Consider the following 24453-nt stretch of genomic DNA (forward strand, 5'->3'; position numbering starts at 1 on the left):
AACGTCATCCTGCTGTTGTCTTAGTCTTTCATTTGTAATTTTTTTGCTGAGCAGCTTAATAATCTGAACATTTTCGCAGCTGCGGATGGCCCTGGCGATCGTTTCATAATTGGCGAGTCCCAAGCTGGCGAACAGGTAGGATTTTCACATTTATGGGTACTTCTCTGTTGTCATCACCCAGCAATATTAGACAAGCAGGAACTAAACAGTTCATAGAACAAGGACAGACAAGGTGATCAAAATAGCACATACAATGCAATAACACGTTTAAATGTTGATCCTTGTCACTTTTGTTAGCGTTCTCAGTCTGCTAGCATTTAGTTTTCAACAGACTGTCAAAGGCTTGGTTTGACTTTGTACCAATATTGATATATGCTACAGCAGAATTTTACTTCTTTACAACATTCGTTTAGTAAAAAAACAGAGAAAACCCTTAGGGTAAGTTCCCTTTGATCAATAGCTGAAATTACACTTAAACTTATGTAAATTACTTTATATTTTTTCAAGCAGGGATAAATGTGTTTTGATTGGAGTTTTAATATACGTATTCTCGTTTTGCCATTTGCTTTAAGCAGAAAAAAAAACAACTTACTGCATTTTCAGCATGCAGCAGTGAAGGAGCATGCACTTGTGAGAATGCAGACCATAACAACAATTGTACATGTACATATAATATTTGTCCTCAAAAGACGCCATGTGGTTTACTGGCTTTAAATGCAGTCCAACTAATTAGAAAAAGCAGAAGTGCTATAGTGGGCCATTCAGGTTGTCAGTAAGTGTGAGTGTTGCTCATCTACCGAGGGATGGCAGGTAGACCATGGGTAGAGTATTGCACTCTTTTTGTCAGATCAAAATTGCATCTTATAGCAGCATCATTAGAGTCTCCTTCATACATTCATAGGTATAGGCTAAAGCTGTTATTAATGCACCCTCTTTCTACTTTTTAAAGCTCAAGGAGGTAACTTGCAATAGTATCTCAATGGTAAATTCTACTGTGTGAGAGTTACTTATAGTATTTGGGCAGGCAAGATGGGTTAGGATTTAAGCTTGCTTTAGGATTGCAGATCTAATGTTAAAGCTTGGGATGGGTTAAAAACACTGTTCTCAACATTTAGGGGGCAATTCAATTAGCATTTACCATCACTACGGTAAATTCTCTGCTCGTTTTCCTCGCACCTCTATTGGGCGCAAGGTACAATCAGCGGAACTTTCTGTAAGAGCATTGCGGTTAATTGAATTCCCCCCTTAGACACAGCGACATGTCTGGACGCATTGTATCATGCAAAGTGTCATTTCCTTAATTTATTTTTTATTTCTTTTTTATATATATATAACTTTAGCCGACTCAAACAGTGATGCCAGGACAAGTGATGAGGGTAACAACTGGTGCTCCAATTCCATGTGGTGCTGACGCAGTGGTGCAAGTGGAAGATACAGAGCTGATTAGAGAGTCGGATGATGTGAGTAACCGTACTACTGAATCACTTATAAAAGAAGACCTCAGTTATGCCCTTTTTATCCTGTAAATACAGTGTGTACCACCATCTGTTTCTGGAGTACTTCTCTTGGGATGCTCAGCTTACCCTATTAAAGAGATATTGATACTGTTTGTCAAACTGAGAGTACTATGTCAGCAAAATCAACATCATTGTGCATACATTTTGTTTTCTTGTTTCTAAGCGTGATGAGTGGTGTTGAGTAAGAGAGGCAAATAATTTGTCAGTTTTTTAATGTCTGCGCATTTCATAGATACCACATATTCAAATTAATTGCCAAAAAAATGTATTAAATTTATGCCCACTGGAGAATCAGGCCAGTCACAGTGCATGGGCCGTAAAGGAGCCAATTAGCAAGCATCCATAAACGTCACATGTTTATAGTCTTATCAAATAAGTCCCTCCCCCTACTGGAAACACATTCTCATTGGATCATACTGGGGAAGACATCTTTGTGTCTGTGGCTATTGGCCCTCATTATGCTCCACTAGCTCTATAAGCACTGCTGCATTGCCGGCCTGATAGATGTTTATTCTAGTTATTCTTATGTGTTTTCCAGTCTCACTGCAGCACACTGATAACTGCAAAACATGTTGTTTCTGTACTTACCATTAGTGCCATTACCTAGCTATTTGTGGACATACACAGACAATTCATTGTGATCTCAACCAGTGCACTCGATAAAGCACCACAAGCTGTGAAGCGGACACATTTAGTGGCGCATGTGAAAGGGAGTTAATGCATACAAGATTCTCTTTAGTGATGTCACACTCCTTGATTTGCTGATGTACATAGCTTTCCTCCAAAGTACATATGTTTGCAGGAGAATACGGTGGCGTTCACACCAGCAAATGGAAGGAGTTCAGCAGAGCAAGCACATTCCTAAGTGCATACTGACCATAGTGTGTGAACCTGTGCATATAGGGAGTTTCATTTTCAGAGCAAAGTAAATAATGGATTTTAAAATGCCCCATTAAAAATGAGCATGGAGAATGTTATTGCAGTCATGCTGTATATTTTCTGTTACTTCATAAAAAAAATACATTTATTTTACAGGGGACAGAGGAACTGGAAGTCCGTATATTGGTGCAGGCTCGCCCAGGCCAAGATATCAGGTGAGGCTTGCTATAGAGGACCTACTGTTGGTTAATGTGCCCTCTAGTGTGTATTTATGCATATAATCTACAGTAGTGTTATTTTTTATAATGCATACTTAGGTGGTGATATCATTAAGCACTCTTTATAACTAATGACAATCTAACTGTAAGTGTGCAGTTTATACACGCTTGCACGTATAGGGCCCCATGTACAGTTAGAGCAAAACAAAAAATGAGCAATTTCATACATTGGCAAAACCATGGTACATTGTTGGGGAGGGGATTAAAATGTGTGGACAGATTTGCAGTTAGGATTGGCTAGTTGTTGGAAAACTCTATATCTCTATATTAAAAAAAGCTGTTCAGTATGAGTGTCCTTACATGCAAAAGCAGACATTATTTTCCCAGTTTGCAAAAAAATAAATGCACCAAGCAGACAAACTCATTTAACATCCCTATATGTGGCTATCAGATTTCTTGCCACTCAGGGAATATACAGCGTATATAATTGCCTGAGAGGTGCACCCACACACTTAATTAACCAAGAATATGAAAAAAACAGAGAGAAGTTTATGGAAGGGCACTCTAGAGATGTGGGTCTCAAATCGTTAAAAAAAAATATAACCTTAATATGTGAATGTGAATTCCAGGTAAAGCCTTACCTGGAATTCACATGAGATTGTCTCCAACTGCTGTCAGAGTTAAACTACCATACCTAGCAGCTATATCATACGTCAAAGTGACTGCTTTCCCAGACTATTTGTATCTGGGGAATCATGACTCCATGGGGATTTCCAATGACGACTCTTTGATCATAGAAGGATATATGTTATATAATCATATAGCTATTCTAATATACGATTGTACTGGATGTTATGTGAACATCCGATTTCTTTTGAAGTACGAAAGAGAAAAAATACTAGTGGACATTCATTTAAGTCTTATTTTAGACAGGCTATATTCAGCTGGAAATATTATCTACTAGTTATGTTAGCAGTGCTATACCATACTATGGAAAACACAATTACAAATTAGGTGTGATTTAAATATAACCATTTATCAATAACAATAACTAAATTGGTATTAAATTTCCATTAGGCAAGCAGAGTTTTTTGCGGTTTTATATATTTTTTCCACACAATCACTTTCCTCTTTTAATTATTTCACTAGCTTTCTCTGGATTAGAGATACTCTAACATTTTTTTTAATTTTGTAATAATAAAGGTTATATTTTTTTTTTAAATGTTTATTTTGGAGAATCAAAACGATACAAACAAAGAAGCAACAAAAAAATCAACAGTGGTATTAATACAGTGTATGTCCACAATGTAAAATATGCAATATTAAGAAAAAAACAACGACAACAAAAGAATAGAGATAAGACAATAGCACCATTATGTCAGTATCGTTTGACTCCGAATTTTGTATAAGAAGTGAGGGAGAGGGTAGGAAGGAGGGAGGGAAATAGAGACGGCGTGGCTAGAGCCGTGAGGAGAGAAAGGGGAAAAAGAAAAAGAAAGAAATTGAACGGAGGGCTTGTGTTTATTAAGAGATAAGACAGGGGGAGCAAGTAAGTCGCTGATAGTTAAAAGGGAGAGCAAAAGTTGAAAAAGGCTAACCAAGGAGACCAAATTTTGTTAAAGGATTTGGAGGAGTTGTTAAGAATGCTGGTCATAAATTCCATACGCTGTATATGCCAAACTCGGTTGATTTATAGATTGAATAGAGGGAGAATTAGGCTGTTTCCAGTCCGCTGCAAGTTGACATGTGGCCGCTGTTAGGATGTGTCGAATGAGTTTGTTTTGATGGCGTGTAGCCCCAGGGATCCCTAGTGGCAGGAGAAAAAATTTAGGCTCCAAAGGTACAGAAATCTGAAGTATTGCATTTATCAAATTATTCATGTCAAGCCAAAAGTTAGTCAGCTTTGGACACTTCCACCAAATGTGGATGAATGTCCCTTCCAGGGAGCAGTTTCTCCAACAGCGGTCAGAAGTATCAGGTAACATCTTTTTAAGGCGAGTTGGCACATAGTACCATCGATATAAAACTTTGTAGACATTTTCTTTGATTTTTTTACACATATGGAACTAGCAGCAGCATTCTCACGAATTTCACTCCAATCATCGGGGTCAAGAGTTTCCCCAATGTCCCTTTCCCAGGCCAATTCATGGGGGTCTCTCTGATCTATTGTGTCCAAGGAGAGTTCAGAATAAAGGGTAGATATTAGGCCAGCCGTAGATGATTGATGGAGGCAAAGGTACTCAAAGGAAGTGAGTGGGCGGCCAGTGAGCCGGCGTTTAACTGTGTTATGGAAGTTACGGATTTGTATGTATTGATAAAAAAGTTTAGTAGGGATCGTAAATATTTGCTGAAGATCAGAGAATTGAGGGAAAGTATTAGTGCCGGCAAGGTCATTCAGAAACCTGACACCTTGAGAGTGCCATGGATAAAATGCAGTATGCTTGAGGCCAGGGGGAAAGTCTGGAGAGTTAAATAATGGTGTAATTGGGGAAGGCTGAGGAGATAGAGCGAATTTCTGAGAAACTGAATCCCAGATTGTCAAAGAATGAGAAACCACAGGATTAAGCGAGACTCGTTTTGGTCGACGGAGTCTTGGGAGCCATAGGAGAGATGCAGGGGACAACAAACCCAGAGCTTCGGCCTCAATGTGGATCCATATTCTAGGGGAGTTGGAGCAACACCATAGGACACACTGAGCAAGGTGAGCGGAAAGATAGTAACGTTTAAAATTAGGGATACCTAGGCCGCCACCCCGTGAGGACCTCTGCAGAACCTTCAGGCGAACTCGAGGACGCCTACCTGACCAGATAAATCGGGAGGTTATAAATTGGAAAAATTTAAATACGTAGGAAGGGTCTGGAATAAGTAGAGAAATCTAGGGAGAATATTCATTTTAATTGTATTGATTCGACCTATCCATGAGATCAGACACCGGGACCATGTGTGTAGGTCGGACTTCGCTTGAGTAAGCAGGCGGGGAAAGTTGGCTTGAAAGAGTTGGTGGTATCATTTAGTAATATAGACTCCGAGGTATTTTATTTTTTGTAGATGCCATTTAAAAGGAAAAATTTGTTCCAAATGAGGCTTTTCAGGTCCGGGTATATAGAAGTCTAAGACCTCAGTTTTAATCTGCATTGATCTTATAGCCAGAAAAATAACTATAGAGATCCAATTCGGTCAAAAGAGAGGGCAGAGAAGTGGTTGGGTTGGCCACAGTGAGTAAAACGTTGTCAGCGTATAGGGCCAACTTGTGCTCCATAGAGCCCACCTTAATACCCGAAATCTGTTGATTAGCACGAATTCTGACAGCCAACGGTTCTATCATGAGGGCAAAAATGAGTGGTGAGAGGGGGCACCCCGACGAGTGTCGTTTGAGATTCCAAATGGTGCTGATGTAATGCCATTAACTGAAACAGTGGCCGAAGGGGATCTATATAAAGCCAATATGCCACTCGGGAATCTGCCAGAGAAGCCCATCGACTCAAGGACTCCGCCCATAAATGACCAGGAAATACGGTCAAACGCTTTTTCAGCGTCTAATGCCATAATCAGGGAGGAAATTTTACCCACATGAATAGAGTGAATTAAGTCGATGGTCCTCCTGATATTGTCCGGTGCTTGTCTTCCAGGTATGAAACCGACCTGGTCAAAATGAATAAGGGAAGGCAGGAGTGGGTTTAATCTATTGGCTAATATTTTGGCATAGAGCTTCAGATCAACGTTAAGAAGCGATATGGGTCTATAACTGCTGCATAAAGTGTGGTCTTTCCCTGGTTTTGGGATCACTACAATATTAGCTTGAGTGGTGAAAGGGTGGAAAGAGGCGCCTTCTAAAATGTGATTAAACAGGGAAGTCAAGTGGGGTTCAAGGACTTGCGCAAACTTTTTATAGTACTGTGCGGTGAAGTCGTCTGGTCCTGGGGCTGAGGAAGTTTTAAGAGATTTGATGGCTTCCAGGACTTCGTCTTGTGTAAGAACAGAGTTCAGGTGGGAAAGCTGGGCTAAAGTGAGCTTGGGGAGTGGGGTACTGACCAGGTATGCTCCCAAGTTCTGCTCTAAAAGGTCCACACGCGGCGGGGGCGGAGGAAGGTTATAGAGGGATGAATAATATTCTCGAAAAATACGTAGAATAGAGGAAGGGTCATATGTAATCGGATCCTGAGCTATCTTATGAAGCTTTTCGATAAGACCTGCTGCCCGTTTTTTCCGTAATTTGCCAGCCAGCACAAAGTCCGCTTTATCTGCTTTGTCGTAAAAGCGTTGCTGGAGTTTCTGCATTATACGAGCCGCCTTCCGAGAGAGAAGGGTGTTCAATTGGCCCTTCAGAGTATCTATTTGCTTCAACAGACTGAGTCTGGGCGGAGTTTGTGCTGGGTGAGCAAGGCGGAGATTTGGTGTTCAAGTGAGGATATCTCTGCTGCTGACCTCTTTCTAGCTGCAACAGCTGTACTAATCAATTCCCCACGGATAGTAGCCTTGTGAGCTTCCCACACGACTCCAGGCGCCACAGAAGGGGACGAGTTCTCCAAAAAATAGTTAGTGATAGATGTGTGGATGGATAGTGCAGCAGAGTCATTCAGAAGAATCGAATCATCCAAGCGCCATCGCCTAGAGCTAGGAGGTTGGTAGATAAGATCCAATAAGATATATACTCCTGCATGGTCAGTCCATGAAAATGGAGTGATTCCTGCTTGGGTCGTATGGGATGTGAGAGAGTGAGATACATGGAGCATGTCAATACGGGAGTATATCTGATGGGGTGCCGAGAAATGAGTATAGTCCCTAACCGTTGAATTTCTGAGGCGCCAAGAGTCGTGCAGGTTGTATTGCTTAAGTAGGGAGGCTAAAGTCAGAGAGTCTTTTAGGGAGGATGGGCTCATTTTTGTAGACGAAGGGGAAGATTTATCTAAGGACCGATCCAGGACTGCATTAAAGTCTCCACCTATTATCAGGTGCCGCGGTGGGAGCCTCTCTATATGTTTAAATAGAGCAGTGAAAAAGGAGTTTTGTCCTTGGTTAGTGGCATAGACAGATACCAGGGAAATTGGGCTAGAGCGGAGAGTACCAGAGACTATCAGAAAACGGCCCTCAGGGTCCGCATATGTGGAGGTATGGGAGAAAGGAACCTTACTGTGAAAGAGTATCGCAACTCCTCTTTGTTTGCAATTAGCAGATGCAAAAAAAGTCTGTGAAAATTGTTTACCTTGGAGTTGAGTATGAATACCTGTGAGGTGAGTCTCTTGTAAGAAGACAATATCCGCCTTTTCTCTCCTACAGGCTCCCAAGACTATAGTGCACTTACGAGGGGAGTTAAGCCCATTTACGTTAATAGAGAGAAGTTTCAGTGCCATTTGAACAGGGTGATTTCTATCTCAGGATGCAAAATATGGACAAAAAGTTTTTTCCCATCCGTACTTGTCCTTATTTGTCCGTAGAAGTAGAAAGTCTTTCCGATAGAATAGAAGAAGGGGAAGAGAGAAAAATGAAAGTAGCCACGTTGGGAGAGGGGAGGGAAAGAGGTAAAGGGAAGCCCAATTGGGCGGAAAGCCTTAAACATGGGAACACAGGGGGGGTTCAAAGGTACAGTGTGGAAAACACTTAATAACAAGTAACAAACTAAAAGGGAGCTTGGGGGTAGGCCTGGGGTCTGACGTAGCAGGAAGTCCGGATCGACAGCCAGACATAACAGTATAATATGAGTAACACAAAATACCACAGGTAGTACGCAACAGTTTGAAAAACATAAAATAACTAACAAATATAGTTAAGTATAAATGAAGTGCAAGAGAAGAGAGGGGGGGGTAAGAGGAGGGGAGTAAAGAGAGCAGATATTGGGAAAAATGAAGAGGAAAGAAGCTGGAGACTTTCCCGAGGCAATAAGAAAAAGGAGAGGTGATGGCATACTTAAATAACTTTTTGTAATGTAGAATCAACAGCATATAAATTTCAACATATTATAATTACAATAGATCAAAGAATATATGATCAATACAAACAGCATCTTAAGAGCTGGAGAGGGAAGAGGGAGCAAAGGGAAAGGGACAGAGGCAGATAGAGGAGGAGGGTAAAAAAATAGAGGGGATAGGGTGATGGGGAGGAAAAAGGGGTGGGAAGTATAGAAGAAAGAACAAGGAGGTTGGAACGAAAAGGAGGGATAAGTGTGCACAGATCAATTATTACAATAAAGTGTATAGCAATATATGAACATCAACATTTTATAACATTGGATTATGTAATATTGACCAAAGAACTAGGTGAATCCTTGCAAGAAAAATAAAGAAACAGAGAACAACACTCCAGAATCAAAAAACAAAAACAGAGCCTCAAACCGTGGGTGAGTCAAGACAAGACAGGAGCTTTATCTGAATATATGCGACCTCCATGGTGGGCCACAGCCTGTAGAGAGGAAAACAGCAAGTCCCTACCAAAATGGAGTCGAAAAGATGTTCACAGGGAAAGTCCAATTTGAATCATGGAGGGGTATTATCCTTGGCTCGTCGACGAGAGACCCTGCACCAATCAGGATTTGGAGGAGCTGATCGTTGGGGCTTTGGAGAGCCAGATTGGGATGAAGATGCGGTAGGGAGGATATCCAGTTTGTCCAGTAGGTCTTGACCTTGGATCAGAGTTTTAACGAAATGTGAGCCATTAGCGGTAAAGACCTGTAGCTGGAAAGGGAAGCCCCAACGGTACCTGATGTGCTGATGAAGGAGTCTGGTGACTGGCTGTAAGTCTCTGCGCTTCTGGATAGTGGAAGGTGCCAGGTCTTGGAACAGTTGTATATCCATTTTGCGAAAGACAGTGGTAGAGCTATCTCTAGTAGCCATGAGGATCCGCTCCCTAGTACGGAATTGGTGAAGGCGGACGATGATGTCACGTGGGGGTTGATCAGAAGATGGCCGAGCTCTAAGAGCTCTGTGTGCTCAGTCCATGAGGCAATCTGCATCTGAGAGGTCTGGAAGTATATGAACGAATAAATCTTTCAGAAATGTAGGCAGTTCAGACGAGGAGATGTCTTTTGAAACATTGCGTATCTGGATATTGTTCCTTCTAGAGCAGTTCTCCGAGTCTTCCTGCTTTTCTTTTATAGACTCAAGGTCGTCGCGAAGGCGGGATACTTCTTTATCAAGAGCGCCGTGGGAGCGGCATAATTCGTCTGTTTTGGATTCGAGCATGTCTGTTCTGTTGCCTAAAGATGCAATTTCGGACTTGAAATCGTTGACTGCTTTGGTAAGCTCCTGTTGAAATGTGGCTTTGACACCTTCAATTAGATTAGCCAAGATTGTTTGTATCTGCGGATCAAGTTCCATATCTGCGGATGCTGAAGAACCTGGGGTCCCGGGTTGGTCAGAGGTCTGAGAAGCAGGTTTACTTTTTGAACCGAAGAAAGTGGAAGGAACAGTTTGAGACAGTTTTCTATTTTTTTGTGACATAGTTCTTGGAACCGTGGAGAATGTAGCTTTTGCACAGGGTGATGAGGCAGGAAAAAAAGGGGGGGAGATGAGACGGGAGGCAAGAAAACTGCGTCTTCTCCTATGGAGGCATGAGAGGTGGCCATGCGGTCACGGACTATTATTACAACATTACAACATTACATCAGAGGAGCTGCAACAATAGTGACCAATGTGAATGAGCGATGTGAGATCCTTTTCAGGGGCTGTAAGCACCAGATGGCTCAATTTATTTGAAAAGACACACCACCTAAGTAGCGATTCAATGACATATATTTAGCTTGAAAGATAGAGCTGGGCCGAGCCTTAAGTATATGTAGGACACTGTATATGATGAGTGTGGACGGTGCCAGCAGTGATGTTGTCAAGACAGTAGATGTCTGGGCGTCACTGGTTTCTCCAAGTTAGTATAGCTCACCGGTGTCTATAGCCGTGTGGTGGGTATAGAGATGCTAACGGAGCTGTAGCGATGTGGGGGCCAGACCAGACCCAAGCGTAAGCTTCCTTCAGACAGGGATGGAGCAATACGTTCCAGTGTCGCTGTGGGTCCAGATGAGTGTCCACAGGTGCTACAGAAGGGGCACTAGGTTCTTCCCCTGTGACCCGGTGTCAGATTTAATATACAGGGGGGACCCAAAAGGCAATTTGTGTTTTATGAGGGGACTAGTACCCAGACAATATGCCGCTAGCTATAATGGCACTCTTTTCTTTCTTTTAATGATTTCTCCTTTGGAGTTTTATATATAGGAGCTCAGCTGGGACAGGTAGGGAATGGGAGACTCACCCCTCAGTTTGATTTTAGTGGAGCCGCGCCAACCAGAAGTCCCCTGCCGAAAACCGGAAGTTCAGCTATTCGGTACAGATGGCAGTGGAGACCGCGGCTGAAGTGCTGATTGGAGGCCGCGGGCGGCGACAGCAGCAGAGCCAGAGCGTTTGCAGACCTGCTGCAGAGGAGGGGCCCTTGAGGGTGAAAACGCGCTGGAGCACAGGTAAGAAGCCAGTGGCAGCGGGAGGTGTCGGTGAGGCGGCAGGCACGAGGGGACCAGCCCCAGGATCAGTGGCTGGGGCAATGCTGGATGGTCGAGCGGAGGTAGGTCCTCCTCAGTCCCGAGTGGCTCCACAGATGCCCCTAGGTCTAATGCACAGGAGCAGTGCGACTAGGCAGATAAAAACTGGCCAGTACAGCGCAGGAGACGGGCTGCATAGAGGGGAGATCCACCATGCAGCGACCGTTCGTGATGGCGTCCAAGCCACGCCCACCAAAGGTTATATTTTTTTACTATTTGAGACCCACATCTCTAGTGTGCCCCTCCATACACTTCCCTCTGTTTTTTTCATATTCTTAAAAAAAAAATGTATTTGCATTGTGCATGGTTTGCTCAGGAGCAAATTTGTTCCTTCTTTTTGTTTCGACCCTAAATGCAGCTCATAATGTTGACTCTAAAATGTTATGACCTCTTTTGTATTATAATAATTTGGGGGCTGCATATATTGTATCATCATAAAAGGTCTGAAATAATTTGGTAGCTGTTTGCTAGTATTGGGGCATTTTTTGGGATCAGTCGATGAGAAGAAAAAAAATCTTTCTCTTGTAATTGATAGACAAACTATGCAGACTTTCCATGCAGTTCTGAAGTACTTTTAAGAAATGTCAAGATAGCAGTGAGATGTTGAGCAGGTACAAACCCTCCCATTTTATTTATAGACCAATAGGCCATGACATTAAAAGAGGCGAGTGTGTACTGGCGAAGGGAACGCACATGGGACCCTCAGAAATTGGTCTGCTGGCAACTGTTGGGGTCACAGAAGTTGAAGTCCACAAGTTCCCAGTAGTTGCAGTGATGTCAACAGGAAATGAGGTTTGTTCAGTAAAGGAATTAGGTGCTGCTATTTTAAACTACACTTACAATATGTGTGTATCTAAATGAAAGGACATAAACACATACGACCTCATTTAGAGTCGGACGCAAAGTCCGTTTTAGGCGCATTTAACACAAAAACACTATCGCGCATGTGCAGAAAGCACCAAATCTGCCTCCATCTTGGACGCAATTAACACTTGCGACAGCTTACGACTCACTACGAGAGAATGGGCGGAACATGGAATTGTGAAGGCGTGACCATTTAAATAAATCCTAGTGGCAGTGAGGCGCAGACGCAACACACGTCAAAACAGGGCTAAAGCTGTGCGGCAGGAATTAGGTGGCGCAAGCGTTAGCTAGCTGCAGGAACTGCTCGCAGCTCGATAGGGTATTGAAAGTGTACTCTACCAAGCTGGGGCACACTCCCACTCCTTCACTTCTTAAACGGACTCAGCCAGTCTGTGTCCTTTACGCTAGGTCTGAAGAAGGTTTCAGAGCTGCTCTCGACCTTTGTCATTATTGGCAGATAGCAACGTCATCATCTTGTTGCAGGAAAAAAAGGCGACAGCAGTGGGAGGCCATGAAAAGGGGGGCTTTAGGCCAAGTGATGTGTCCCTATAAATAGGAGAGAGAGCTATAGCCTAGGCAGCTTCCTCTTACTTGGTAATGCCCCAAGTCCCATATTTTCATGAGTTGCCCTTGGTAACTTTTGTATGACATTATCCCCTGGTTTTTAGTGTAAACTATACGCTTATTTCAAGTTCCAATGTTTTAGTTGCTTGGTCTAGTTAGATGTATCTGTTTTGTATGTATGATGAACCAGATGGAATAGCTTTAAGAGGAGCACTTAAAGGGGATTTCTGATATAGTTTCACCTGCCCAACCACAAAGTGTAACTGGAAATTGTTTACAATGTTGCCCAGAATGACGTTAACCGCTGAACATAATTGTTCTTATGGGGATGTATTTTCCCTTTAACTACACTACTGTATAGGCATTGACAAAATGAAATACACAGGGTTTATTATCTTATGCTATATCTGTGATATTTGTTCTGCAGCTGTTAAATCCTGAAGACGATCTTCTGCCAGGGAAAATTCGTGACAGCAATCGCTCTACTCTTCTAGCGACAATTCAGGAACACGGCTATCCTACCATCAACTTGGGCATTGTAGGAGACAAGTAAGTGCCCGAAAAAAATATAGACAAGCCTCGATACGCTTAGAGGGATGCTAAAATTGACATAAAAGGCATTTGTAATGTTAACAAATACATATGTAGAGATTCTCATGTCTTGATACAAATTCTGAAAATAATCATTCCTAAATTTATGTAGCAGAGAGTGCTGGCTTTTGTCCTCTGGTACCAGCCATTTTAGGTTTTAAAAGACAGTTGTAGTGTCATTCGATAGACCAAAGTCAGAAAGTTTGGGATGCACAAAACCAAACGATTGCATCATGATCACAGCATTCTCTAAAATATTAGTAGTTCTTGCAGCCTTTACGTAGTTGTTTTGTGAGTATTACAGATAGTTTTGGGGTTTTTTATGTTAAAAAAAAAATATTTAGATTCTGTTGTCCTATAACAACTTAAGAGTATCAACTTGTAAGAAAAGTCCCAATATGTAGTGTTGTCTTTTTGAGCTTTTTATATTAAACAATGTTCCAGCTGATCAACACTAGCGTTAACAACCAGTTCATAGGGATATAAATATGCACAACTAGGGATTTGTTTAACTTATTTACAGAATCATATTGAAATGACCACTAAAACTCAATTTTTTTTATTTTGAACCAAGAAGGTAAAATACATTGCTGAGTGTTACGCTGGCATTTCAAAATCTTTAGGACAGTGTCTTGATCTCATACAGGTATAAGCTAAAGCTGCAGTTATTTGAGCTGCTGTCACTGGCACTGATCTAGTGTATGAATAACCAATCCCCACAACTCAATTCTGTAAAGCAAACCATCCAAAGTTACTCACACTCTGCCGCTCAGTTTGGAACGTACCTCCCTAACATAGCAACCTCCCGCAGAAAAGTGAAAGAAATCATGTTAGACATAATGGACCTTCAATCATAAGTCCCTTTTCATGCTGTATTTTGCGTGAAATAGCTCTGCAGGTGCTCAGAAACTGACCATACGCCAATGAACACATTGCATGCAGTTCCTGTCCGAACGCAAATTACACTAATGACTGCCTACGACATGAAGGGCGGAACGGGGCTGGGAAGGAGTGGACGAACATAGGCAATGTACTCTAAGGGCGTTCATAGGACGTTCCAACGCAGATGCGGCCAATTCAAGTCCTGGGTTTCCTTAAAATAGTTTATTTTAGCCGTATTATTTGTCCCAGCTACAGGGCAGGTGTAATCACAAAGGTGATTGTGATGACTGTCATGGCATCGTCTTTGTATTACAAACTACATGTATGTATGCAATAGCGAAAAATGAAGGGAGTGATGACGCTGATAATGTTTCAAAATATACAAAACAAAACAAGCACAGTCCATTTCAGACACCAATCGCAAAGTCTCTTTCAGCGCCATCGCTCCCTTCATTTTTTGTTATTGCAATTTTATATTTGAGTTTTGTGGGAGTGACTCGGATGGGAGTGGGCTGCTTCTATTATTTGGAGCACAATTTGGTTTGGTTGTTTATTTTTGTATTACATGTATGCATGCCGCTAGATAACAAAGAACTTTTTTATGCAAATAAGAGAGAATATAACAAAGCATTGTATGTTCAGTACACATTAAGAACATCCTGATTTATGTATTTAATGTAAAAAAAAGAAATAACATTTTTTTAAGAACATTTGTTTTAATGATTATAGTTTTATGAGTTGTTTATTTTATAGCATTTATTTTATTTTTTGCATGTGTTCTGATGGGAATTTATATTACACATATGCATATCCTGCACCGTGTTCTGTCTGTCTGCATACAGCAAGTGACGTTTAGGCAGACGTACCTACACTCAGATTCCAATTGAAACATATCTTGAGATCCGCTTGGGTCTGAATACGGTCACAACTACACTCAAGTTCTGTGTTCGTTTTTTAAATGCAGGTTGCATACGAACATAAATCAGACCCAATAAGTATGAAATACTATAAATAAAATAAATATAGTTTTTCATGTTTATTAATATAGTGATGCACAGCCTTTTACAAGGGCATAACTATCATAGCTGCAGGGGGTGTAGCTGGAGCTGCTACGGAGCCCACAGCTGAAGGGGGGGGGGGAGGGATCTTCTCTGTCAAAGCCCCTTATGCATATGTGAGTATTTCACCATTAGGCAGTATGTGGGGGTCCTTACAAAACTTTGATATGGGGCCCACGAATGCCTAGGCATGCCCCTGGCCTTTGTCGTGCATTGATTTCAAATACAGTGACGCTTCTTGCTCTTCAAAAGCTTGTTATTAGTTTTAATTTGGGATGAATTTCAACTATATTGTCAGTTTCTAGGTGGCAAAGTTGATTTGTAGACTATAGGTATACAGGGAGATAATGAATGTTTTCTGGTTGCTTTTCCCTACAGCCCAGATGACTTATTAAATGCCTTAAATGAAGGTATCAGTCGTGCTGATGTTATTATCACATCAGGTGGTGTATCCATGGGGGAAAAGGTAAGAATATGTATTAAAGCCTCAAAGTGATCCTGTGCAAAATATGACATAAATGTGCCAAAATAGCCTACTTCACCAGTGTGTCCTGCTACCAACACACTCACCTAGCCTGTCCCACACACTACCTTCACCTTCTGTATCTCTCTATTATTAATGTTTTACCTTTAGATTGGTGTTTTAATTAGCAGTGTTGACACTCTGTTTTATTTGTTTCTACTAGTACGTAGTGTCAGACTGGATACTGGTACACAATGCTGTCTAAAAATACATTAACAAACGATACAAAATGGGTGTAACAGGTATAACAGGAAAAAACATTAGGGGGTAATCAATCTGCGGGTTTGAAAAAGTAGAGATGCTGCCTATAGCAACCAATCAGATTCTAGTTATCTATTTAGTACATTTTACAAAATGACAGCTAGTATCTGATTGGTTGCTATAGGCAACATCTCATCATAGTCATCAGCTATTTATATAGCGCCACTAATTCAGCAGCGCTGTACAGAGAACTCACATCAGTTCCTTCCCCATTGGAGCTTACAGCCTAAATTCCCTGACATACACACATACAGACTAGGGTCAATTTAATAGCAGACAATTAACCTACCAGTATGTTTTTGGAGTATGGGAGGAAACCGGAGCATCCGGAGGAAACCCACATCAACACGGGTAGAACATACAAACTCCACACAAATAAGGCCATGCAACAAATTATTCCATGGTACTTAACATTATAAATGTGCTTCACTATGATCTTGCATGATGGAACACTGGAGATAGGTTTTTATTATTATTATTATTATTACTACCACTATTATTATTGTGCTTTATTTTGAATGTATCCACATATTACATAGCGATGTCCATTGAGGAGATCATGATACAAATAAACCATACAAAATAAGATAAATCAGAAAGTATAAAAGCCCCTGCCCAAATGAGCTTACAATCAAAGAGATGTGGGGAACTCTTGACACATACAGATAGAAAAATAACAATTGTTGGTGGGGAAAGTGTGTGTGTATACTGTAGAAGCATTACCAGATGATATTTCTCTGCAACTACTGATGGGGCTGTACAATTTGAATTAGGATGGTGGAGACATGAAATATGACCTAGCTGTTGTAGCAATGTTAAGACAGCCAGCTGCTGGTAACCAAGACAGTCCTTCATTTATCTTAACTATTTTCACCTACTTCTTTCGGAGAAGGATAATGGATTTAATTTTCCTTTCTTTGTTTGGGGTAAAATAAATATCAGATTAGTAGATTTATGTGTTCACATGCAGTGTATCATATTTTCTTCTTTTCCAACAGGATTACCTTAAGCAGGTGCTGGATATTGATCTCCATGCACAAATCCACTTTGGTCGAGTGTTTATGAAGCCAGGGTAAGAATTTCTGGTCTAAGTTTTCTTTGTAATTAAATGTTTACAGGAACATTAATACATTATAACATTTCTGTTATTTAAAGTTCAAGAAAAACATGAGATGATTCTTCAGGTTGCTTTAATTTTTAGGTTTTTCTATTATATTTGCTATTTTCTAAGCATATCGATATTGTTGTTAATTCAGAGGAAAATATAAGTGCTTCATATAACATACTAAGATACCAGTTACTAGATTTCCTGGTGGACATGTAATATACTCAAAATCTTACTCTGTGGGACTCTCTACTACAATAGGTTACATATCTGACAATCTGGGCATCCCCAGAAACAGATTCTGGGCCCCCTCAAAGTGCCTAAAACCACAGGTTATGTCCCTCTGTTTTATTAGTTACACATACCAGTTAGGCTCTGACTTGGCTGTTGAAGACAAGAATTGTGCTATAAGACTGACCCCTGTCAAATTGGTTAATATGCTGACTAACTTTCACCATGCAGTGGTAATTGGCTGTATTAAAATGGTTCCATGTAAAAATTGGGTCCTGAAAAGAACTTTATTGAACAATAATATGAATTCACATGTTCTTACCAGTAACTAAAGCTTTTTCTTGCAGTCTGCCAACCACCTTTGCAACCTTGGACATTGATGGTGTTAGAAAAATCATATTTGCACTCCCAGGTAAGCAAAATAAATGAAAGTTTACAGCGAATTAACATGAATGTGAAAGCAAAAGTTTATTATAGACCTTCCCATCCATGGTTTTTGGCTTTTTGATCAAATTTGATTGAATGGAGAATTCATGTGACCATTTCCTAGGAGATGGCTTTAACACCTTTTTCCTTTTTCTTTCCTCTGCCTAAATTTTCACGCACTGACAGTAGTTCGGATGTTTGACATTGTACATACAGTTGTAGGCTGTAAAAGCAATCTCGACAGTGTTACTTCTTCACAGAATCTCCAATATACACTCAGGAAAATGATTACAGGGCTATAACTAACCTGTAGCCAATGAGAACATACTCAACACAAAAGTTAACAGAGCCTAATGCAATAGGAACAGCAAAAAAATATATGTGGGAATTATTTTCAAATTGTACAAGATACAAATACATTTTTGATCCGGTCATTCATTGACCTGTCTCCTTATGCCTCCCACATCTCTGTAAGGAGTGCACCTGTGATAGAGGCAGGGAGGGGTGGAGAGTGATATTGGTTGTTAAAAATGTTAAATTTTTGTAAAAAAAAAAAAAAGGGTAGAAAATAATTGCCCCTTCTTCCACTCCCTAGAGTATGCCACCTGAGGCAAGGGACTAGCTTTATGGCTGAAATGTTACAGCATGATTTATCCTTTTATGTTGACAACTAAATCCTGATAAGTTATTTTCTTTCCCTTCATTACAGGAAACCCTGTGTCAGCAGTAGTTACCTGTAATCTTTTTGTCGTACCAGCACTAAGAAAGATGCAGGGAATTCTGGATCCAAGGCCTACAATCATCAAAGCCAGGGTATTTACAGTGACTGCTGCTCCCAGTTGTAGGGGGACAAGCAGTATTCACAATGCAATCATCAAGCCAGGGTATTTACAATGATTGCTGCTCTCAGTTGTAGGGGGACAGGCAGTATTTACAGTGACTGCTGCACTCGGTTGTAGGGAGACGGGCACTATTCACACTACAATCATCAAAGCCAAGGCATTTACAGTGACTGCTGCTCTCTGTATTGTGAATACTGCCTGTCTCCCTACAACTTTCATTGAAGCACGCATCTTGTTAAAAGAAATATCACACAATGCATATGCATAACAACCACATGCTTTTGAAATTACTGTCATATAAAGTGGATGGTTTGCTGTGTGGTCATATAAAATGACTGTATTATTATGTAAATGTGTATAGTTGCAAAAAAATGGCTGCATAACTGTGTGGTCATATAAAATGGCTTTTTCAGTGTGTGAGTACATGTAATACAGCTGAATAACTTGTAGTTAAAAAAAAAACCAGCATTAATTGCTAAGGTGCTTGCAGATGTCCACAAAATGATCAGGCTAGTTGTAATATATTGAGGATCTAATCACATCTGTCTTGTATAATGTAATTATGCATCTATCTGATAATTGTTGTTTGTTCAGTTTTTGTATAATTTTTACATTCTTAAATCCTCTAAATATGAAACCAATTACTCCCACAGTAATTATTTGGCAGTCCTACTATTTGTTAAATAAATAACAAGGCAGTATATTGTTGTCTGTAGATTATACATCATCAGAACAAGACAAATGATAGCACTCATTCTATATCACTTAATACATAAAAATAATAACGTTTTCTATGGACAATATATTGATATTTTTCATTTAACAGAAGACAAAGTCGAAATGAAATCATGTTAATAAAAAGAGTATGTTTTCACTTTCCAGAAAAAAACTAAATGAAAAAGTAAAGGCAATCATTTATTTTAAAGGGTTTTGTCAAGAATAAATGTAATATTAATAGCGACAAACCAGTTTATGTTGAAGTGAAGTTACTGATGTGAATTAATAAGTGAAAATGATGGCCAGTGAATTGCAGTTTCTGAAATATACATGTACATTCCTATGTTTTGTTCTGACGCCTGTTGTGTATTACAGTTATCATGTGATGTAAAGTTGGATCCACGCCCAGAGTACCATCGCTGCATACTAACATGGCATCACCAAGAGCCACTGCCTTGGGCACAAAGTACAGGTTAGTGCTCACTGAACACTTACATATGTTAGGCACTTAGATGGAAATTTGGATTGAAACACACTTCCTTCAAAGACCACAAGTCCAGCAAATGCCACACAGGTGCTTTCTCTTTAGACTTATACTGCCTATGTACAGACGAAAGGAGCCGATAAGCACAAAGTTTCTGTGGCTAATAAACACCTGTGTGGCATTAGCTTTGGAGGGCTGCTTAGCAATATCTTTCTATGTTGTCCATGTTTTGCTATATCAGTGTGCAAGTCTAGCAATAGTGACACATTTCTTTGTGTGGTAGTTGGTTCCCAGTCCCTCACACCTCACCTAGGTTTTTCCAGCTTCCAACATACATCATACCAGACAATCCATTAAATTTGATTGTAGACATTAAGGGGCTTCTTTTACATAGGAAAAGATGCACACAAAATAAGTTCAACTCAAAGTGTTTGTGCCAGGCATACAAGTGTGTGTACTTACAGCTGTAGAGATGGGGCTTGACAGAGTCACATTCAACACAATATAATAATACCAATTATCATATATACAAGAGAGAAAATTATTTTTACAGTTATTCACAAATGCGAATGTCGCATTTTCAATGTAAAATGTAATGAAACACAGACGCCTCCACTATGTTTGTATGTGTGTGTGTATGTATATATATATATATATATATATATATATATATATATATACACACAGAGAGAGATCTATAGATATATTGAAGTGGGCTGGTATACTGCGGTATGCAATGCCGCCACTTCACTTTCTGCTTTCAATGTAAAACTATTAAATCCATTGATTGACATTTTACGTACCGCCACTAAAAACCTCAGTCTTAAATTTGATTAGCAAACTGTATTCACTTTTTGAATGAGTGATTTTCCACTGAAGGGAGATTGTTATCAGGAAGAGACAGTAAACAAACATGAGGCAATAGGTAGAGAGGACCCTGCCTGTAAGAGCGTAAATTCTAGATAAATAAGAATAGTCATCATATACACGTTTGTTCAGATGTATTGCTTTGTTTAGAGAGCTTTTACTTAAGACTAAGTATTCCCCACAACACTGCCATGTGAGCATTGTGTTCATGTAAATATCGTCTGCAGGTAATCAGATGAGCAGTCGCCTGATGAGTATGCGCAGTGCCAACGGACTGTTGATGCTACCTCCAAAGACAGAGCAGTATGTGGAGCTTCACAAGGGAGAGGTGGTGGACGTCATGGTCATCGGACGACTATGATGACAACCGCAAGAGAGAAGCTTTGATGCATGTCCACATATCATTGACTGTATCCTGTAATATGCAACGGCACAGCTAGTTTTTATGATTTGGATAAAGTTGATTAGTGTAGTCAACATCTTGAACTAAATTTCAAAAAAGACTTTGAGGAAAAAAAACTAATTTTTTTTTCAAAAAATAAATGAAAAAAAAAAACCCTGTTATTAAACCTTATTCTGATTATAAGGCAACTTTTCCTTCATTGCAATTGCTTTGTGTGTTAAATGCTAGGTCTAATAGCAGTAGCTTTTAGTAGACAGCAGTAGATGCCTGCAGAAGTTGTGTTTCTCTCATCCTTAAAGTACAAATACTTAAGCTCTTAAACAAGGCTGTCTGCTTACTTTATACTAGCTTAGATGACACCGCTGTTTCCCTTATCAGTATGCTTCATAATCGCTTCACAAGAGAGCTCTGCTTGTTCTTTATCTTGTATAATGTGTTGATGTGCACAGTGCCAAAAGCAAAGTGGTTGCGTGTGGATAAAGACTCCCATCTTCTTAGCAAGGAGGAGAGATGTCCTGGCAATTACTCCGCTCAGTACTATTGGGCAGTAACTGAATACCTTTTCTTTGAACAAAAAAATTGCTTCCTTAAGTGCTGACAGCCTTTTTAACCAATACATTTAAAAAAAATGTACAGAAAAAAAATAAATCAAAAACTGATCTTGTACAGATTACAGTGTACCAGCATTCATGTGGAGAAAAAAAAGCAAAGAAAATATTGAAGAACTCTGTACCATAACATTTTCTGTAATGATATTGAAACAAGATTAATTAAATCCTTGATCATTATTTAAAAAAATAGTAAAATCTGTTTTCTTTTGGCGTATGTCAATTCTGTTACTGGATAAAATAATGTTCTGCAAGATTGCATTGAAATAATTTACACCAGCGTTTTCCACCAGATCTTAAAGGAAATTTTGGTGGTAGGATTATTTTTATGTTTTTACTTGTAATTTGTGGTTTACAAACCAATGTCTAATTCGGTCCGACTTTGTTGTGTTGTTTCTTATGCTTATTTGCTTGGGCTCACAACTACAAAATTTTAGCCATCACTTTTATTCACTAAACAAACAATGCATATTAAAGTATCCAGCTGGTTCACTGAAACAAAAGAATGTTATCTTGATTATGCATTTAGGTTCAAGTTTTGTACATTTGCATGAATTTTCATTGCACCCTTTCATTAACCTAATGCACCAATCTTACAACTCTGCCGATATTTAATGTCTCAACAAATCATATTGTATGTTCAGTTTAAGAGGTAAATCTACTTGTCAACTGTGTCAGCTCCAACGGCTTAATAGTGGAAGTCCTTGGAGAATTCTTTTTTGGAATGAATCCACCCCATTCATATGAGAATTAATGTGGTTTTGCATCCTTTTTAAAAATGAAAGACCCTTTTAAAAATGCATTTCCATATTAAAAAGTGAGAAAAATCAAATGTAAACATTTATAATTTTTACTGCATTTTTGCAAATAATTTTGTGCATTTTAATGCTGGATTTTATATCTTGTTAGTAATTTAGCATACAAATGGCCTGTGTTGGTTTTTCAGTAACAATGCTTGTTTTAAAGATAATACTAATGGGATACTAAATGCACAAAAACTTTTTGTAATCTATTCATACATAGATGGGTATTTTACACTGGTTGACATAAGTTTTACAATCCGTTTAATAATCTCTACAACATATACAGTACAGGGGTGAGATTGTGATCCCTTCAGAATAATCTTAATTTAAATCCTACTAATTTGTAAATATAAAATGAATAAGCAAATAACACACAATTGTATTTTTTATGTTTTTTTTATTGATCCAATAATGTCATTTCAAACTGCTTCACAGTATCTGTTGATCAATTCATACCATTGGAGGTGTGTTGGTCCATTCCTCTTTTAAGACTTGCTTTCAATTCATTTCGGTTTCTGCAGGAAAATCTCAGGATGGCGTTAGGATTTTAAGCTAAGCTGCTAAATACAAAGCTTTCCGCAGCTTTGTAGAATGTAAACGTTCGCAGTCCCCTAATTAATTTATGGAGTCTGGGTTAAACAAGGATAAATTGCCGCATTGAATGGTTTGTAAATAATGTGATGGCCATTTTATGGAGAAAACGGCTCCATATTTAAATAGACCCCTAACTTTGCTGTCTGTCTTGCAAGAACTGTTGATTTCAAGTAATGCTCCAACATTTCAATGTATTTAAAGTCAAGAATGTGATTTAGCCATTAAAAAAAACAATATTTGTTTAGCACAATCCACTCTGTTGGCGCTCTAATTGTGTATCATTGTCATGCTGTATGACTTTCTGTTGAGCCTTTATATTATTGGTGGATATCCTGACAGTCACTTGTATAATTTGCTGGTACAATGCAGAATTTGTTGTTCATTTTATTAAGATTGTAGTGCAACTCCAAACAGAATATTCCTACCACCACGCTTCACAGTTAATGTGAGGTTCATTTTTTTTATGAGTGCCACTTTTTAATTTTCTCAAAAATAATGTTTTCAATTTATGCCCAAACTTTAGTTTCATCTACAGGATACTCTTCCAGTACTCTTCTAGATACAAGACCTCACCACATTTTGTACTGTAGCCTTAGCAGAATCACACAGTGCACTGACCACTTCACTTTCTCATAACACAGCAACACCAGTTTTGTCTTCTGGTGTTGCTGTATTAAACAGGAAAGCCACAGCAGTTTCACTACACAAAACAAATTTGGCATTATTGGCTGAAACCACTACCTGTGAGTTCACTGAAAGTAGGCCCCACAATTTAATTGGATAACATTTTAGGGATTTATCTGTACTGGATCTAGAGTTCCATTCTTATCCAAGCTAATGTGGAGATCACACTAATTACTACATGCAGATGAAGAAAACTGGTTTGAGGGAGGGATGGATCTCCCATGGGACTGACTTTAAAGACTAGGCATAGGAAACTTGTAGGAATGGGATTAGTGGGCATGAGGCTAGTCACAGATAGGTGTATAGTAGACATACTGATTGTAGGCAAGTGATTGGGCACAGGAGTGTGTTTGGTTGCCATGGGATGGACGAGTGTGCATGTGGCTTGGCACAAGGATGTGTTTGGAAGGTATGGGAATAAAGAGCATTAAGCTGGACACAGAAATGATTAGGAATAGGTTATGTATTATGGGCATGGGAGTATGACTGCCAGGGCTGTGTATGATGGACATAAGACTGGTATGGGTACCGTGGAAATAAAATACCTGGGGAGGGCCAAAACCAGCAGCTGCTGCCTTACATTTTGGAGATGGCTCTTCAAGGCTTAGGAGAAGAAATCCAGATCAAAATTCAGGTCTTAAGGTGACATTCTCACCAGGACACTCTGGTGCGTTGGGCTAATAACCTCCATTCCTTAAGAATAAAGTACTATAGAAACAGAACAGAAGCAAAGCTAGATGGATCCTTTGTGGACAACTTTTGATATGAAATTGAAAGCAAGGATTGGTATATGGAACATGATAACACTGAGGGA

General features: G+C 39.7%; 1 protein-coding gene across 20 annotated transcripts in view; it reads left to right on the forward strand.

Annotated features, from left to right (window-relative positions):
* LOC142108458 (gephyrin) overlaps positions 1–21748 on the forward strand; it is a 130199-nt gene extending 108451 nt beyond the window's left edge. For all 20 annotated transcript variants that reach the window (XM_075192113.1, XM_075192116.1, XM_075192114.1 and 17 more), the window contains 11 exons: positions 80–135; positions 1341–1460; positions 2553–2611; positions 11771–11924; positions 12988–13109; positions 15470–15557; positions 16874–16947; positions 17559–17623; positions 18347–18450; positions 19572–19668; positions 20775–21748. In XM_075192113.1, the coding sequence (XP_075048214.1) occupies positions 80–135; positions 1341–1460; positions 2553–2611; positions 11771–11924; positions 12988–13109; positions 15470–15557; positions 16874–16947; positions 17559–17623; positions 18347–18450; positions 19572–19668; positions 20775–20908 (1073 nt within the window). In that variant the 3' untranslated portion in view covers positions 20909–21748. The remainder of the gene's footprint in view (positions 1–79; positions 136–1340; positions 1461–2552; positions 2612–11770; positions 11925–12987; positions 13110–15469; positions 15558–16873; positions 16948–17558; positions 17624–18346; positions 18451–19571; positions 19669–20774) is intronic.
* The last annotated feature ends 2705 nt before the right edge of the window (positions 21749–24453 follow it).

The sequence above is a fragment of the Mixophyes fleayi genome, chromosome 12 (assembly GCF_038048845.1).
Source record: "Mixophyes fleayi isolate aMixFle1 chromosome 12, aMixFle1.hap1, whole genome shotgun sequence".
Lineage (NCBI taxonomy): Eukaryota > Metazoa > Chordata > Amphibia > Anura > Limnodynastidae > Mixophyes > Mixophyes fleayi.